The sequence below is a fragment of the Lactuca sativa genome, chromosome 9, assembly GCF_002870075.4.
Source record: "Lactuca sativa cultivar Salinas chromosome 9, Lsat_Salinas_v11, whole genome shotgun sequence".
NCBI lineage: Eukaryota > Viridiplantae > Streptophyta > Magnoliopsida > Asterales > Asteraceae > Lactuca > Lactuca sativa.
In genome coordinates, this window is record NC_056631.2 from 53,694,201 (window position 1) to 53,711,580 (window position 17,380).

The window sequence follows — 17,380 nt, forward strand, 5'->3', positions numbered from 1 at the left end:
AGTGTGTTTTTATTTCTTCAATATGAGAAAATAAAACATGGGCCATGATTTCCTTATACAAAGTGTATATTTGTGTAGTTCTATGCGTGTGTGACAAAAACAAAAACTACATTGTTATTTTTTGTATTTACCCATTGGTTGGGCTAAATACATGAAATAACAATGTACTTCCCCCACCCACACACACATTCATATACACATAGACACACATGCATACACAAGCAGGCATACATGCATATACACAAACAACAAAATACAATACAACCCAATTAAAATATTGAACTTTCAAAAATGCTTTATAAGAAAAAAAATAAAATAAAAAAACCAAGAAAGTTAGTTGAAGTATTTAAGTGAAATATATAAAATTTTAATAACAAAAAAGTATGTTGTTATTTCTTGCATTTAGTCTCTAAATAGGCTAAATACAAGAGTTGAGAATATAGTTTCTTTTTGTCACAAATACACACACAAACAAACATATAGTATTTTAAAATGTTGTACCTTCTAGTAAAAAACACTTAAAACACACTAGGAAAAATAACGGGTTTTAAAATATTGCAATAAAAAAAAATTTAAGAAAATTATGGGTCCTTGCCAAAACAATAAACCCAATCAAATTATCCCGTAAACCAAGTTGACTAAAAAAATGTATCATTTCATGAGCATTGAAAATGATAAAACTAGAGACTTAGAAAATAGGAGATTTCATTTTACATAAATATAAAAATGTGTAAAATTTATATCACTTTAATGAAATGAATTATATATGAATGACTGCGACAAGAAAATTAGGTCACAAATGCAGACAAAAGGACGCTAATAAAGTTCGAGCAAGAAGCCTGAAACAAGGAATGGCCGTGTCACAGCTCTAATTTTTACCATATTGTACTGAAAAGCTAAAATCAATATCATTCAAAGAATTTAACCGATGTATGCATAAGAAAATGAAACCATAAAGGTATTTCATATTAATCAAAATCAATAGAAATAAACCTGGATTTCTCCACCAACTTTGAAGAGAAGGGAGTTGTAAGGCAGGCAACGAGTCAATGGAGGACTGATGAACAATATTCATCGGTGAAGTAGATGATACTATAAAACCTCTTTGAAACGAGAAACGATTTGGGTTTGATTACTTCCTGATTTATTGCGATTTGGTTGATAATTTCTTGGATGCATGTTTACAAGGAGCAACATCATAGGATAAATGAGAAAGAGGAGAGAGGAAAATGGTAGGACCATAGAGACCATCCGATATACTAGCCACGAAGCTCCTCGTGGTCTAGCTGGTCACGAACCACAAATATGAACACCATCTCAGATGTTTAATGGTGGCTAGTGGTTGAAGTGTTTATGGTAATATGTTGTGGGGGGCACGAACCACCACAACCATTTTTTTTTCTCTCTCTATCTATCTCTCTCTCTCTCCATTTTAAGTAATTAAAAAAATATATATTATTTAAATAATCAAAAAATAATAGGGGCATAATGGTGGGTATACCAACCTTTTAGTGGTTGTGTGTGATGATGAAGTAATACCCACCATATTAGTGGTTAGTGGTGGGTATTCAGAATAACCTTAATAAATTAAAAATAAATAAATAAGTATTCATCTATTTTTTGTTGCTACCTATTTTTCTATTAATATAAAATAATAACATATAGACATTATTATTCTTTTTAATCTCCTTTTTTTTATTTTGATTTTGATGCTTATCTTAATCTAGTAAATAAGAAGATTTGAAGGAAAAAAAATATATGTGAATATTTGATTTCTTAGTTAAAAACATGGGGTAATTTGTGTAACTTACTCTCAACAAAATTAACAGATCATATATTATTATCAAAGATAGAAAATTAATTGAGTTCTAAAGAGAAATATACATTCGGTTACTCCCATTCATCTTTTACAAGACTGGAGAACAAATGAATCAAATGAAATTCTTCATTCTTCTTCTTATTCTTACAATCACATCAGCATGGGCAACTAAAGAGGCAACTAAAGGTAACCAAATGTATTAAATAGTAGCTTTTATATTAAATTTTAAAACTATTATATATAACTATTGTCATTAACTAAAAGTGCAAATGGTTTGATTTAGTTATCCACGTTAGTTTTAAATCATATTAATAGAGGTTATTGGTTTTGTTTTCATCATTAACGATTATATTAGATATTTGGCTGAATTATATATCAACTTATAAACTTAACATGTTCAAAATAAAGCTTTAATTTTTACAAAGTCTGATGGGTTCTGGCTCTGCACATATGTTTGCAAACTTCGTGGTTGGACCCATGGTCAATGCCGACATCGTCGTGGTCAAACCGGTATTACTGATTACTATTGTTGTTGGACCCCTTAAATTCAAATCCCAAACCAATCGAATTATGTTTTTTATTCCATGTTGATTTCCTCTTTTTTGTAATAGTGAATGAATAAAAGGTTACACTTGAAATTCAAGAGTACTGATTTGAGATGTTTAATATAATAATGGACTTGAAAACAATTTTAATATTAAAAGTTGTTAATTTTGATATGAAATAATTTATGATCTTTTTCTGATGAGGTGATATTAAGAGAGAAGTTTAATTTAACCATATTAGATTATTAAATAGGTCTAGAAAATGAAGTACAATTAAAACAATATACTATTTTACAAAATACATATAGTTTGAAGGTTTTTTTCCCGTCAAATGGGATGTATAAAGAGAAAATTCATCAAATAATCAAAAAGAGGGGAGCGCTTTAAAGTTCAAACACTCCAATGAATTTTCTCATGTATAAATGTCAACTTATAATTTAAAAAAATATTGTTAATGTTATTGTACCTCAATGAACTCTAGATTTCGATCGTATTTGGTCACTAACTAAAATTTTGGGCATTCTAATTCCCTAAACTTAGTGGTTTCTTCTTAATTATACAATTTTACCCGGTTGTGTGGATTACCAAATTGGCATCATACAAGTTTGTGCTCAATTTAAGCTGCGTTGAGATAAATTCGACCTGAACATTATTATTATTTTTCAAAATTTTAAACTTAAAATTTAGTTTTTACATTTTATTTCAATTATTCTTAACACACAAATAATTTAGGGAACACCACCAAAACATTAAACACTATTAAAATCAATGAGTACAAATAGGGATGTCCTAAACCACAGAGGTGCATACCATGTAAATATGTGTGGAGCTTAGGATTGTCTCTCCATAAGCGCCCTTGTGGAGAGAAGTGAGACTCCAACATATATAACTACTTATAAAACTATGTCATATCGACGTGGGATACACTAACACCTTCATATTACTATTTTGATTCGTAAAAGTTTATTATACAATGCGGCTAAATAATCCCTATTAGACTCGAGGTTGGTTTTACTATTTTCTTTGTCTTTGTCAACTTATTCTCGTGTCACTCTTCTTCATTCTTACCACAATCTCATTTCACCTAGAAAATTTTCAAACCTTACTGTGTCTCACTTTTTAATTTTTTAATAGATATAACAAATTTGACTTTTATATATATATATATATATATATATATATATATATATATATATATATATATATATATATATAAATTCACTAACGAAATCATACAAAATAGATAAATATGAAAAATAGTATTGTAAGACAATAATGTGACACGATTAAATCGTTAACAATGGATATTAACAGAAGGAGACAATCAATGATTGATCTCATATGTGTCTATTTTTTTTTCACTACACTTGTGTTGTCGTTAATAATCTATCAACTATCCTTATTTAAGTATAAAATGCACCCTTCAAGGAGTGTGGATACAATTTGAGTCTCACCTTATAAATAGCATAGGGCTATGTTGCACACGTCATGATATACAAACCCTAATACTCTGTGCTTTTATTCCTAGTCATTCTCTTTCACGAATTGCCGACTTTACCATTGGAGTATATACTTAGATTCCAGTCCGAGATATAACCAATCGATTGTTTCAGATAAAATCAACGTAAGATCTAAGATCCGCCCTAGTAAGAGATTGTTCCAAGGATTGAGGTACTCATTAATAACTTTTTTTTTTTTAAATTCATAGATTCTATTTATTATTATTATTATTGAATGTTCCTCATTCAGTCCCAAAATTATGGTCTATCTTTCCTTTTTGGTTTGTTCCAAAATAATAGTCTACTTCTAAAAATAAATAATATTTTTACCAAAATATCCCTCATATTTAGTTAACAAACTAAGCACTTAATGGAACATTAAATGCAAAGTAAGGACAAAACTGTCATTTTGTTGTATAAAATTAATGGTAATTAATGTTTTCTTAATTTGTGTGTTTTTTTGTATGTGAACAATAATTTTGGAACGGAATAAATTAGTTAAAATTAATAAATTTGGATTTTGATAGTTAACACATTCTTAAACATTTTCTGATTTTTTTATTTCTACTTGAAACATTCTTAAACATTTTATCAATATTTTTAGTAAATTGTATATCAAGATCGCCATCCAAATCAACAAATCATATACTACATTATCAAAGATCCTCATTAAACAAAAATAAATTGAATTTTTTAAAAATATTTTATTTACAAATATAATACAACCATTAACTGCATTCATTCTTTTCCCTAATCTATATATACCTTCACAAACTATTTTTGATATCTACAAAAAATGGAGAAAAAAACAATTGAAATAAAATTCTTCATTCTTCTTCTCGTCCTTGCAGTTGCAGTAACACTTGCATCCGCAACTAACGGTAAGTAATTGTATTTATTATTTAATAATAGTTTTTGGTTAATCAATATGACCCGATTCGGCTTATCCTTTAAAGAGCACTAATTTTAATTTGTTAATCATGTTCTGTCATTAATAATCACTTTGATTGCTGTCACAAACCCAAAATGCAAACAATTTTTGTTTTGAATCATTGATTTGATGATTAAATTAAATATTTGACTAGCTTATTTGTTATTTTGTAAAATCTTTTAGCAAAACGACTAGAACTTTTTCTTGTTTAATACATAACACTTTAAAATCATATTTTATTTCTTATATATATTTTTATATTTTTGTGTGACAGGTTTGGTGCCTAATTGGGATGGGAGAAAGTTTTGTTCGACTATGGTTTGCAAAATGGGAACTGGGGATGCATTCTGCACAGAGGATTGCATCCCTCGTGGCTGGACCAATGGTCAATGCGATCATCTTCCCGGTATAACGGGTGATACCGGAAACTGTTGTTGCTGGACTCCTTGAATCCGAACTTTTCTTTTCTTTTTTTGGAATGGAATAAACGAGTAAATTAGTCAAAACTCTTAAATTTTGTTATAGAATTGTTTATCATGTTTTTCGATTACCTAAAAAAAATTATATTATATTTTATGTATTTATTTATCTAATACCATGTTATCTTAAAGTTGAAATTCGAATTTGAAAGTTGATTCAAGATTCTAATATCTTATGAAACTCCTTTCTTCTTTCAAAAAAGTAACATAAAATGAATATACTATAAAGAAGATTTATTTGAAGAAAAAATTACGTTGAATGTGATATATAAATCTCACCTTATTATTTATGAAAATTACGTGATGAACGAATAGTTCTAAATAGTTCAAAAAAGAATTACCAAGTTAATTAATTAAGTGTTATGGATTAGGAGATGATGCCATATAAGGCGAAAAGCCGAAAAGTGAAAACATTACTACAATATATACACAACCCTCAAACATCACATTCCCACCATATCCTAAAATGTATTCACAATATATTCACAATAAAATTGTTTAAATAACAATTTTCATGTTAAAAGAACCTGTAACACATTGGGCAAGAATGTCATGTTCATGTTCATGTTCATGTATCATGTAATCATGTATGAGCTCTCACTCACTTCTTTCCAGATTTAAGTTCTCGTGCAAGTAAGACCAACCCAATGGTAGCAAACCCAGACAAAACCGTTGATCCATAAAAAATAACAAGTAACGCTCCACGTAATGACTGCATTAATGCATACCATAAAACATTTATCAAATAATATCTTTTTTGTAAATATGTAATTTCATTTTTAGTACTTCTTCTTCCATCTATAATCCATTATTTCTTTTTTTATAAAATTTCAACTAATACGTTATTTTATAAATTTTAAAAGTAATAAATTATGGGTTGGAAAAGAAAAAATCCAAGTACCTTAGCGATCAACAAAGCATTTTCATTTGCGTACTGGAATGAGCTCTCTGGAATACTCTGAATGCCTTGACTCAATTCCCATGAAATAATCCTAAATTTTTCATGTTAAATGATTTCTTGAAAGCAAGCTAGATACCGATTAAATGGTTGAAAATTAATTACCCATAAACAAAGCCAATTGCTGCCCCGATGTACGCTTTCTCTCGTGTTAATTCAACTTGAAGCTCTCCAAACTGCAAAACATAATGCAATGAATTCAAGTCCTCAATTTTTGTTAGTTGTTTATTAGTTTTGATATATGATACAGCACCTTGAACATTCGAGTTTCCTCTTTTGACTCTTCGGTTGATTCAGATACAGGGGTCAAAGAAAGAAGATTCCCGGCTGAAATCATAGCTTTAGAAATCTACACAATCATAAAAGAAGTAGAATCTTGATATCTGAACCTCAATTGTCAGAAAACACAAGTAAGATCGATGGATGTTACCCTTTGTAGTTCACCTTGACCATATTGCCCCATCGATTCAAACCTTCTTCCAGCTGAAACCAATCGTTTGCCTAGTGCTAAAAGCAATAAGATATAAAAATGGATTAGAGGGAAGCCATTGTGCTAATGGACTAATTTATATGCAAAGTTTTTGGCTTTATTCTTACCTGATTTGTTGTTGCTGGTTAGAGAGTTGACCAAAAGAGGGAGATTGTTGACCAAAGCTGATGAAGTCGACAAATCGGCTGATTCCCAGGCTCGAGATATGTTTAACAATGTCATTCCCAGTTCTTGTCCACACTGATGAAATAAATCATTATCATATCAGCTCGTTTCACTTTCACCACAAAATCTTGGAGCAATTTTTGACTTTGATGGTCAAATCTTTTATCTCAGAGTATGCAAATTTGTGATAATTTTCTATCGACAACCGATTCACAAACATTGCATTACTGATCCACCATTGCTAATGAGTTTGTAACAATGGCAAATCCCAAGCAAATATAGCATAATTCTTGGACGAAATGAAAGGTAAGAAGCTCCTAACCTGCTCAATCACCGGTCCATTCGAGAGATCGAAAGCGGCATCATTGAGCTACACAATTTCCACTCAAATTCATAAGAACAATCAATAAACTGTAAAAATTTCCCAGAATCATGAAACAACAATCGAGAATCTGACTAACGTCTAGACGAAGATCGCGAGGGAGCTGCGATAAGTAATCAGGCGGAAGATTGAAACTATCCTGCAAAATCCAACGTAATGCTCGTCAGAAACACGTAATTCGAAACCGATCAACAAAACCCTCATAAAAATTAGGGATTCGATCAATTTTATTGTATGAAAAGGATATATGAGTGTTTGAAGAATACAGCGAGTTCTTGAAGAAGGGATTGTGGGTCAGGTGGGTCGAGGGATTTGGGAGAGTCGGATGATTCTGTCAGGGCGTTCGTTGCAACTGATAAGAAGGGTTTGAAATTGAGAAAGTGCTTTCTGGGATTGAAATTAGATGGAATTTGATGAGGATTTCGAATAATGAAAGGGGAAGAACGTGGTAGTGGAAGAGGTGGTCGGAGAAGAAGCAGAGAAGAAGCCATTTTGGGGATGTAGTGTTTCTTGGCCACTGAAAATTTGACCGTTTGCTTTTATTTTATGAATATGTCACCTTCTCTACTCATTTGTGATATCAAATTAATTATTCTAAATTATAATACAACATTTAGGTGATGTTTTTTTTTTCTTAACTTCTTCTCACTATTTATTGCTGTCTAGTGCAGTATTTTTTTTTATTTCGGAGTAGTTTGTTTTCTAATTAGCTTCAGGCTCTTGTGTCCCATTAATTGTTTTTTAAATGGTTTTAGACTCTTGTATCCCATGCAACATTGGTCTTGCCTTTTTCTCACCTCTTCCTAACTAAGCCTAAAAGAAAAAAGAAAAAAAAACCCAACATAACATTGAAAAAAACGTCGCTCATTCAAACAGATCCCATCTATCATCGTTCTTCCTTTCCCATCAAGTTGTCGCTCGCAGCTCGCACGTCCGCCTTCTTCATCGTTGCTATGCTCTTAAGTTGTTATTTATGTTTGCTCAAAACGTCACTACTCTTTCTTCCTTCCCCAAGAGAATCGACCTCCTTCCCCTATCGTCGTGGTCTTCGCAGTCGCAACCTTGATGGTCGCTGCTCAGCCCCTTGTTCGTCGTGGCTGCTTAGCCTTCCTTAGGCGGCATGAAATCGACCAACATGTATGTTTCTTCTTCTGATTTTTGAAACCGACAACTGTTGTTGAAATCAGTTGTTCTTTTCAGCAACATTCATATGTTTATGAAATTCATTGTTGTTATATGTTCTTGAAATCAATTGTTCTTTTGATTTTCTTGCTGAAAATAACAACATTTATATGTTTATGCTGTCAAGGTTTATGATGATTTTCTGATTTTCTTGCAAGTATAAGTTGATTTGATGCATGTCAATGAAAGTATATTTTTGTTATTCTGATTTGCTTCTAACCATGTATATGTTTCCTTTATTTACTGAATTGGATGTCTAAAGAGTGGGATGGATAGTATACATCTAGTGGTAGTAATTTAAGAAAGAAACGAGTTATGCACTACATGTGTCCGATGAAATGCTTGAGAGAATATTGAAGTTTAATTTAATTACATTTCATTTGGTATTATCGGGCACATCTCTAGTAACAAATGCAAATGGTCAAATGGTCTTTGCTTGTGCTGTAAATGCAAATGGGCAAATGGTCTTTGCTTGTGTTGTTACGCAACTATTGGCACATCTGCAATTTCTTTATAAAAGTGTAAAAATATGATATATTTATACTTTTAATCAGAAGTATGCTATTAAAATGTGATGTATTTGTGCTTTTTGAAATCACATGTGTATTTGTGGAGTAGGAAAACAAAAGCAAACAAGAGCCAATAAAATCAAGCTTTTGCTAAGGAACTCCAAATCAAAAGAAATATGAAGTAACTTTTAAGGATGTTATTTAGATAAAACAATGTTATTTTAATGTTAATCCATTTAATTTGTAAATGGTATATAACAATATTGAATGGTTTAACAAAAATGTAATGAATTTTATTTCAATATTGTAAGACTATAATTATTATAATTTTGATGTTGAAAAACTATTTTAATTTTGTAAAAATATTTTATTTAAATTTCAGTTTTTTACGTAGTCTGCATACATTAAAAAACAAATAAGCTTCTTATTACAGGTTACAGCTGTTTGGTCCACCTCCTGTTGCAGATGTTGTCCACAGACTTTCGATATTTTTCTTTCGGAAAAAGCAAACAACACCTTAGTAAAATATATTTAATTTGAACAACATGCGATACAATTTTGCAAAATTAAATTTTGCAGTTTTAAATCCTCATACTCAATTAAATGATAACATGTAGGGGTGTTCGTTTGGATGGATCGGTTTGATCCGATCCAATCAAGTGAATCCAAACTGATTTCGGTTTTCAAAACATGGATCCGAATAGTCCAATCTAAATTCAAATCCGATCCGATCCGATCCAATTACAATTCGGTTAGATCGGTTTTTTATAATTCGGTTTTCAAAAAGCGAAACATTTTAAAACGATATATAATTATAATATTACCCAACTTTACATAAGAATCAAAAACAAATTATTTAGTTGTGTTTTGAAATTTTTAAACAACTACTAAGAAGATATATTATAGTTAAATATTTTATAGATAGAAAACTTTTGAAAGAAAATACATATTAATGTTTTTTTTATCGGGTGAAACGTTTGGAACCTATTTGAAAAAATAAATTACCAAATTAATAAATAACTATGGATATATATATATATATATATATATATATATATATATATATATATATATATATATATATATTATAAATAGATAACTAATAAATGTTTATTCGGTTTTTTTGGATTATTCGGTTCTTATTTTATAAACCAGAACCAATCCGAAATCCAAAATAATAATTCGGTTTTGTTAAAAACCAATCCAAAAATCTGAATATCCGAACCAAATAGTCCAATCCAAATTGTCCAACTGGATAATTCAGTTTTATCCAAATAGTGAACAGTCCTAATAACATGTGCTCATGTTATTATTTAGTTTTAATAAATATTTAATATTATATTTAATTTAAATGATACTATTGACTTTATTTATGTGTTTTTTTTTCACTTCTATTAAACTCAACCCACATGACTTTAAGTTCCTATTTTCTTTTAAAATTAGTCTATGTTCATTTGTTATAGGATGACACATAGATCTACAAATTAGTCTATGTTTATTTTCTATTTTATTAAATTACACATATAATAATTGCAATAAATGTAATAATAAATAGATATCAATTTTATTAATAATGAACTTACATTTTAATTTTAAAATTCTCAAAATTAAAGGACAATATTTTTTTTTATTTATTTAAATTATTTATTTAAATTTAAAAGATAAAAAACATTTCTATTATAACAATTCATTATTTTTTTTATTTTCTTATAAATTGAAAGTTCTTTAATATTTTGATATTTTATATTTGACTTTTTCTTTTTAAAAAAATTAACCCATATAATCAATATAATACATGAGCGAGTTTTATTTATATATTTGTCTGAATATATTTTTAATAATTTAAAATTTGGTGCAACAGTAGGCTTAAAATTACGCCGACATTCTAACCTCAGTCCCTCAGGCACTCACAGTTCAATCGATTCGCCGGTCATCGCCGGTGTTCTGCACCGGTTATCCCTCTTCCAAGACTCCAACCGTCCAAGTACCAAGCGATTATAATTTTATAGCAGGAAATAAAGGTAAGTTGTTCAATCCGCATCTTTAATGTCGATTTTCAAGTTTACTGTTCCACTAACTACCGTAGTATTACAGACGTCGGTCGTCCCTCCAAGCTGGTCTACCTTGGACATTTGACTATGACATCCAATGGAAATTGCAAGTACTCATGCGCTACTGCTACTGAAACCCTAGAATGGATTCGCGCCATTATTGATTTTATAAACCCGTATAGCTTTTTCTGGGAATCTCATGTCGTCAATTTCCTCACGGTAATAACTACACACAATCAAATAACAAATCCTATGGAACTTTATAACATGTTGTTCCAGTTATATAATATTTAATGTTCCAATTTCTAAACCTCATTCCCCTTCACCTCGAATAATCATCTTATTACTGAATAACAGCATGAACTGTGGAAATCTGTCGATAAAGAATGGATTGATTGCTTGAAGAATGAACCGGTCGAGTATCTTGTTCAAATTCCTTCTGGCTTTGTGCAGGTACATAGTTCTGTGTTACTAGAAGGATTTATATAGCCTTTGATATGCTGGAGGATGTGGTAATAGGCTCTGTTAGATTCTAGATTCAGACTGTTTGATACCAAACTCTTATTGATATGCCTCTTAATAGGTTAGACAATAGGTTGGGTCTGAGGCTCTGTTAGAGTCAGATTTGATTGCGTAAAGACTGATTGAATCAGACCCAGCCTGAGCCATTCAGAGGCATATCAGAGGCTATAGGACTGAATCACAAGCTTCTAATCATGGTATCATACAGTCTAAATCTGATCGAGTGACCTAGTAAAAGGCATATCAAACAACCCTCACCTTAGAACAAAAGCACTAACTAATTGTTTTTTGTGTAAGCTTGAATTAAGATTTCAAAAGTCTAGCTCCAGTATTGGCACTTATGTGCTCCATTTTCGACATATGATACCAGGATCACTGGCCTTCATCATTAAAAAAGTTCATCACTACCTCAAGCTCTCTTGCATTTCCTCGTGAACAGGCAGATTTGGAAAAGGTATTTTATTTTAGTATTATAATTCCCTTTTTTTTAATGATACTGTTGAAAAGTGGGAATATGAGGAAGTAATATTTTTCTGGCAGGTATTACCAAATATGCAGGTGGCTTTGCTCAATGCTGTTATAACCCAAGGCATGAATCCGAAGAAAAAACATGAAGTAAGTAATAATTAGTACTAAATAGTAAATACATATCCTTTTTTTATATATATATTTTAGTGTTATGGAGGATTAATATTCTTTATGTGTATATATAAACACAGATAGAGGCTCTTGCGGGTGTTGTTAGTTCAGTGGCACGAGATGTTGAAACAAATACAGTAATCGATGTAGGTGCAGGCCAGGTGAATATGAATCCGATTTTTTCATCTTGGAACTGAAACAAACATTTTATTTACTCTCTAAAAAGTATTATGTAGAGATCCGATGTTTGTCTGACTTTGACTTTGACTTTGACTTTTTTAGGGTTATCTTGCACAAGTACTCTCCTTTGAGTACCAGCTGTCTGTAATTGCAGTCGACTCCTCTTCTCATCATGGAACAATCACTGATACACGCGCACAACGCATTAAGAAACATTATGATGCCAGAAAGCACAAATCTAGGTATTTAATTTTAAAAATATATATTTAGTTGGTGTAAATGTAATGATGTGAAACATGGTTGTATTACAACTTGTGTAAGTTTAGTAGGAAAATGCCCAAGACAGTGACATGTTGTGTCCTCTCTTCAGACATGCTGAAAGGTTTGCTTGCTGAACAAGATACACACATTGACATGTGTTGTTCTTCAGTGCTTCTCACTGGTCTTCACGCTTGTGGGGATCTCTCTGTAACAATGCTGAGGTAAGCAAGCAGTCAGTCAGACATTTTCCACATGTCACTTTTAATTTTCTAGTTTTTTTTTTTTTTTAAAGGACATTTTTGGATTGCGAACAAGTGAAAGCAGTAGTTAGCATTGGGTGCTGTTATAACTTGCTATCAGAGGAAGAGGAAGAAACTGTTGATGATGATGATGATCTGTGTGGTTCTGGTTTTGGTTTTCCTCTCAGTAGAGGTGTTAAATCAAGTGGCTTACATCTCAGGAGAAATGCACGTGATCTTGCTTGTCAGGTATATATCTAAAAATGAACTTTATCCCATTTTATAAAAAAAGAAAAAAAATGTTTTGGAATTATGACGATTGATGTAACTGTTCATTTGTTTGATACTACTGACGTAGAGTGCGGATAGATGGAGAGGTTTAGGGAAAGATGAGAGTCTCCATAATTTTGAGATGCATGCTTTTCGTGCTGCCTTCCAGATGGTATATACTATAAACTTACTTATATATATATATATATATATATATATATATATATATATATATATATATATATATATATATATATACACATCAGTTGTATTATATATACGTAGTGATGTGTGTGTGTGTATGTATAATTACAGGTGCTTTCAAAATATTTTCCAGAGACTTTGACAACAAGTCCTACAATAGGGCGACAAGGAAAGGCTTTTCGCCGAATCATTACCAACAATGTTGAAGACAGATGTTCACTTTTTGAAAAATTTAGCGAGTCTGCAATGCATCGTCTCAATCTAAACAACAGCAAGAGTATCGATTTTGCTGGGATGTGGAAGAAAGCTGAACCGTTTTATGTAGGGTTTTTCTTTTTTTCTTAATTTTTTTATTTATTGTATCTATCTGTCTGTGATGTATGTGCTGATGTGGCAGGAGGTGATAGGGGCATATTGGTCACTTCGAGCGGCTCTTGGACCCGTATTGGAAACACTCATCCTTCTTGATCGACTCTTGTTCCTCCAGGAGCAAGGTGTGGAAGCATTCATGCTACCTATTTTTGATCCTACCCTCTCCCCTAGAAATATCGCTCTCATTGCCACCAAGAGCAACAAAAGGCTTTAACTCCACCAAGCATGACTAGCTGAAAAACTAATTTATCAATCAGCTGTCTCAAATAGCTTATCGAAGAAGAGCTGCCTTATTAGTTAGTATGACTTATTTTTGTGGTCTCATCAAACATTAAATTGCAATAAGCTAAAAAAATAACCCTTCACATGACTTGTTGTGAAGATCTATAGTCATTTAATTATTTTTTAGCAAATATGATTTAAACTTGCTTGATTAACTCTTATAGGTATTTTAGATTTTATGAGACAAGCTGAAGATGGTTTTAAAGTTTAATGTATATTCTGATTATTTTCCAATTACTCGAGGTTTAGAGTTTTTCTTGATAAAGATCAAAAGTCTGTGGTAGAAAGAATTGTTCGAGAAGGCTCAACTTAACTCAACACTTTAAAATGGAGCTCTACTTTATTTGTATCTCTAAAAAACATACATACAGCCACAGCCATGGAGGCAATGTTTTAAAAACCGGTTTTTTAGTTGAACCGGTATGGTGACCGGTTCCCGGTTCAACCGGTTTAACCGGTTCGACTGCCAAGGGAACCGGTTTCTATATTTTTCATGTTTTCTCCTATTTTTCTACACATACATACATATATAAATCATGAATTTGATTTTTACAAGTTCAAACATTAAAAATACATATAAAAATAAGTTATAGATAAATCCAAATACATTAAAATAACACATAATCATAAGTTTTAGTGTTTTACATCAATCTATATACGTCAAAAAGAAAATAAAGTATAATACCGAAACTAAATATGATTTTGGATGAATAAAAACACATCAAAAAACTTTATAACATTTACCATATGTTTTTATTTTGAGAAAACTAAATAGATATAAAAAAAAAATCATCAATGTTTATTATGTAAACGGTTCCTTTTCATTTTTTTTTATTCAGTTTAACCGGTTCAACCGGTTTATTTTGACCGGTTCAACCGGGTTTTTCTAAAAACCGGCCGGTTCAATCCGGTTTAGATATCAATGTAAAACCGATGATAATTGAACCGCTCCCTCCCCCGGTTCCCGGTCCAACCGGTTCGACCGGCCGGTTCAAACCGGTTTTTAAAACATTGCATGGAGGCATATATATTTTCCTATGATTAAAACTGGCACCTGGACAATAAAACAAGTTTAAATCTGAATAAATTAATTTCAAAATGCGATTTCTTGAATATCTTTATTTTTAGATAAAAGCAAAGCTAATCCAAACTTGAAACCAATAATATTTAAATCCATAACGATTGTAGACAAAATTACAAAAATGCTCCTTATGATTTGCAAACTTCTTTAGCTAAGTTTGTAATAGTTTCAACTTTCAAAAATGATAGTTATTTAAGGGTTCTTTAGCTAAGTTTGTAATAGTTTCAACTTTCAAAAATGATAGTTATTTAAGGGTTTATTGTGGATTTGATCACCAAACACACTGATTAATTTAGTGGTAATTGTGTGAACGGTGTATATGATGAGGTGGCTATGGTCCAGCTGGTCCGTAACAACAAAGAGAAAGGGTAGAGCCCAAGTAATTCGTTAATAGGTTTCCTTAATGTTGAGTCTTTTTTTTTTCTTATTTATTTGTTTTGTTTCCTTGTATCAAAAGTCTTAGAGTTCTAGTAGGTTTACGTTTAAGAGTCTTTAAATATCTGCACCTTTATTTGTAATGTTGATGTTCTGTTTTGATAATAAAAGAGTCTGAAGACTCTCATCTTCAAATCCGAGCATCTCACATTCGATACACGTAAAGTATCACGAGTTTACAAAGTGTTTGACAATATACTTGACAAATTGTCTATTTCTGTAGTTCAATCTACATCTATATAACATAGATTTATTTTAAAAAAAAAGTTAAATAAGAAAGTCTAAAATTTGAGGATTGTGAATTTATTAGAAAAATAAAAAAAATATTGATTTATTGAAATTGAAATGTTCGTTTTCTTTTAAATTTGAAAAAATAGTTTAGATAAATAAATAAATGAAATAATTGTATTTCAATTTAGACATTTTAAAATTAAAAGTCTGCATTAATGAATATGTTATCAATTTATTAGTATATTTTATAATTATTACATTGGAAGTTAATAAAATGGAAAAAAAAAACTATAAAATGACATGTGGATATAATTTAATTTAAATGACCATAAAATAACATGTAGCAAAATGAATAGGAAAATGACATCTGACAAATGATTTTTATTTATTAAAGTAAGAAGTTAAGTCTATGGTTTTTGCATTTCGTTCAATAGGAGGAACACGAGACCTATAAAGAAAGAGGAATACAGATAAATGTTTTTTAGATTTTGACGCATTAGTAGGATTCATTCTTTTCCTCTCCATAGATACTGAGATCCATCCTTAGATAGACACACTAGAAAGTTGAACAGGAAAGTTGAGACTGGCTTGTTCATGAGGCTAGTTCAGGAATTAAGGTTTTCTAGTTTCAATCTATAAATATCGTTTAGCCCTCACTCCTCGATCGGAGAAAGCCTCTGGAATTGGAACAGATGTAGTTCGCCCATCACCCGGTTGCTTATTGATCCCTCGGGTAGGGGGGGGGGGGGGGTAAGGCAAATGTCACTCTACCGATACAACGGATTGAGCGACTGCGATGAAGAGGGAGATGCTCCTTTACTTGACTGGAAATGACGGGTCGACAACTCCTATTAAATTGTCATTTTAACCTTATATTAGATTTTTTTTTAATTTTTTTTATTTATAACTATTATTAACCTTATATTTGAACCACCTCATATACATTTTAAGTTCACAAAACCAAGCAAAAACTATAGAATTTCAACAAGTGACAATAAAATTGATTCAACTATCTATGGAATTAATCTAACAATACACTTAGTTTCATGATAAGGGAATGATCAATGAAACACTAACTCTATAAAGTCAAAAATATTGAGATGGAATTAAGGATTAGATCGAACGATACCTGTGGAGACAATGCTTTGATCATCAACATCAAGGAAAAACATGAATTAGGGGAACACTTTAATATTAACCATATAAATTGAAAGAGAAGGAAGGAAAAAAAGTAAATATGTAAATAAATGATGGAGAGACGGTGTTGTGTGTGAGTTATGCATTATGAGAAGGGCCTACATCAGTTGAGAACTAATGACTACAGAGGGAAAAAGAATTGGTTGCAGAGAAGTGGAGATCGGCAGTCTTCGATGTTGGTTTTTTTTCCTTCCTCCCGTTCAATGTTTACGATGAAGGTGGAGTGAGATATATTTTGCCTTCTGTCATAATCGATGGTGACTTCATTCATGGGATATGATGGTGGTGGAGGTAGTTTGATGGACAATTTGTATATTTTGAAACACATCCAAGGGTATTGGGATATGAATGAGAGAGAGGAAGTGAGACGCGGGGGGGGGGGGGGGGGGGGGGGAGATGGAGAGTACAATGACATGGTATTCCTCTCGGGGATGTATGGGTGGTGTGTCTGCCAATG

The 17,380-nt window shown here is 31.3% G+C and overlaps 2 protein-coding genes across 2 annotated transcripts; one reads left to right on the forward strand and one right to left on the reverse strand.

Moving 5' to 3' along the window:
* Positions 1 to 5,697: 5,697 nt before the first annotated feature.
* LOC111921198 (uncharacterized) lies at positions 5,698 to 7,813 on the reverse strand. The gene is made up of 9 exons (XM_023916764.3): positions 7,535 to 7,813; positions 7,348 to 7,407; positions 7,209 to 7,256; positions 6,829 to 6,961; positions 6,662 to 6,738; positions 6,485 to 6,580; positions 6,337 to 6,407; positions 6,175 to 6,265; positions 5,698 to 5,985 (listed from the first exon to the last, which is right to left on the reverse strand). The coding sequence occupies exons 1-9, from the start codon at positions 7,757 to 7,759 to the stop codon at positions 5,875 to 5,877; spliced, it is 912 nt and encodes a 303-aa protein (XP_023772532.1). The 5' UTR covers positions 7,760 to 7,813; the 3' UTR covers positions 5,698 to 5,874.
* Positions 7,814 to 10,800: 2,987 nt separating this feature from the next.
* LOC111921197 (uncharacterized) lies at positions 10,801 to 14,216 on the forward strand. Its single transcript, XM_023916762.3, has 12 exons — positions 10,801 to 10,980; positions 11,054 to 11,229; positions 11,368 to 11,463; positions 11,903 to 11,986; positions 12,073 to 12,147; positions 12,252 to 12,332; positions 12,454 to 12,593; positions 12,678 to 12,833; positions 12,905 to 13,100; positions 13,210 to 13,293; positions 13,437 to 13,646; positions 13,723 to 14,216. The coding sequence occupies exons 2-12, from the start codon at positions 11,098 to 11,100 to the stop codon at positions 13,909 to 13,911; spliced, it is 1,443 nt and encodes a 480-aa protein (XP_023772530.1). The 5' UTR covers positions 10,801 to 10,980; positions 11,054 to 11,097; the 3' UTR covers positions 13,912 to 14,216.
* The last annotated feature ends 3,164 nt before the right edge of the window (positions 14,217 to 17,380 follow it).

Coding starts and splice junctions, on each gene's coding strand:
- LOC111921198 (XM_023916764.3), bottom strand. CDS start 7,759: ATGGCTTCTTCTCTGCTTCTTCTCCGACCACCTCTTCCACTACCACGT. Junction 7,257..7,347: donor CTCGCGATCTTCGTCTAGAC/GTTAGTCAGATT, acceptor GAAATTGTGTAG/CTCAATGATGCCGCTTTCGA. Junction 5,986..6,174: donor ATGCTTTGTTGATCGCTAAG/GTACTTGGATTT, acceptor GCATTAATGCAG/TCATTACGTGGAGCGTTACT.
- LOC111921197 (XM_023916762.3), top strand. CDS start 11,098: ATGACATCCAATGGAAATTGCAAGTACTCATGCGCTACTGCTACTGAA. Junction 13,101..13,209: donor CACGTGATCTTGCTTGTCAG/GTATATATCTAA, acceptor CTACTGACGTAG/AGTGCGGATAGATGGAGAGG. Junction 13,647..13,722: donor AGAAAGCTGAACCGTTTTAT/GTAGGGTTTTTC, acceptor CTGATGTGGCAG/GAGGTGATAGGGGCATATTG.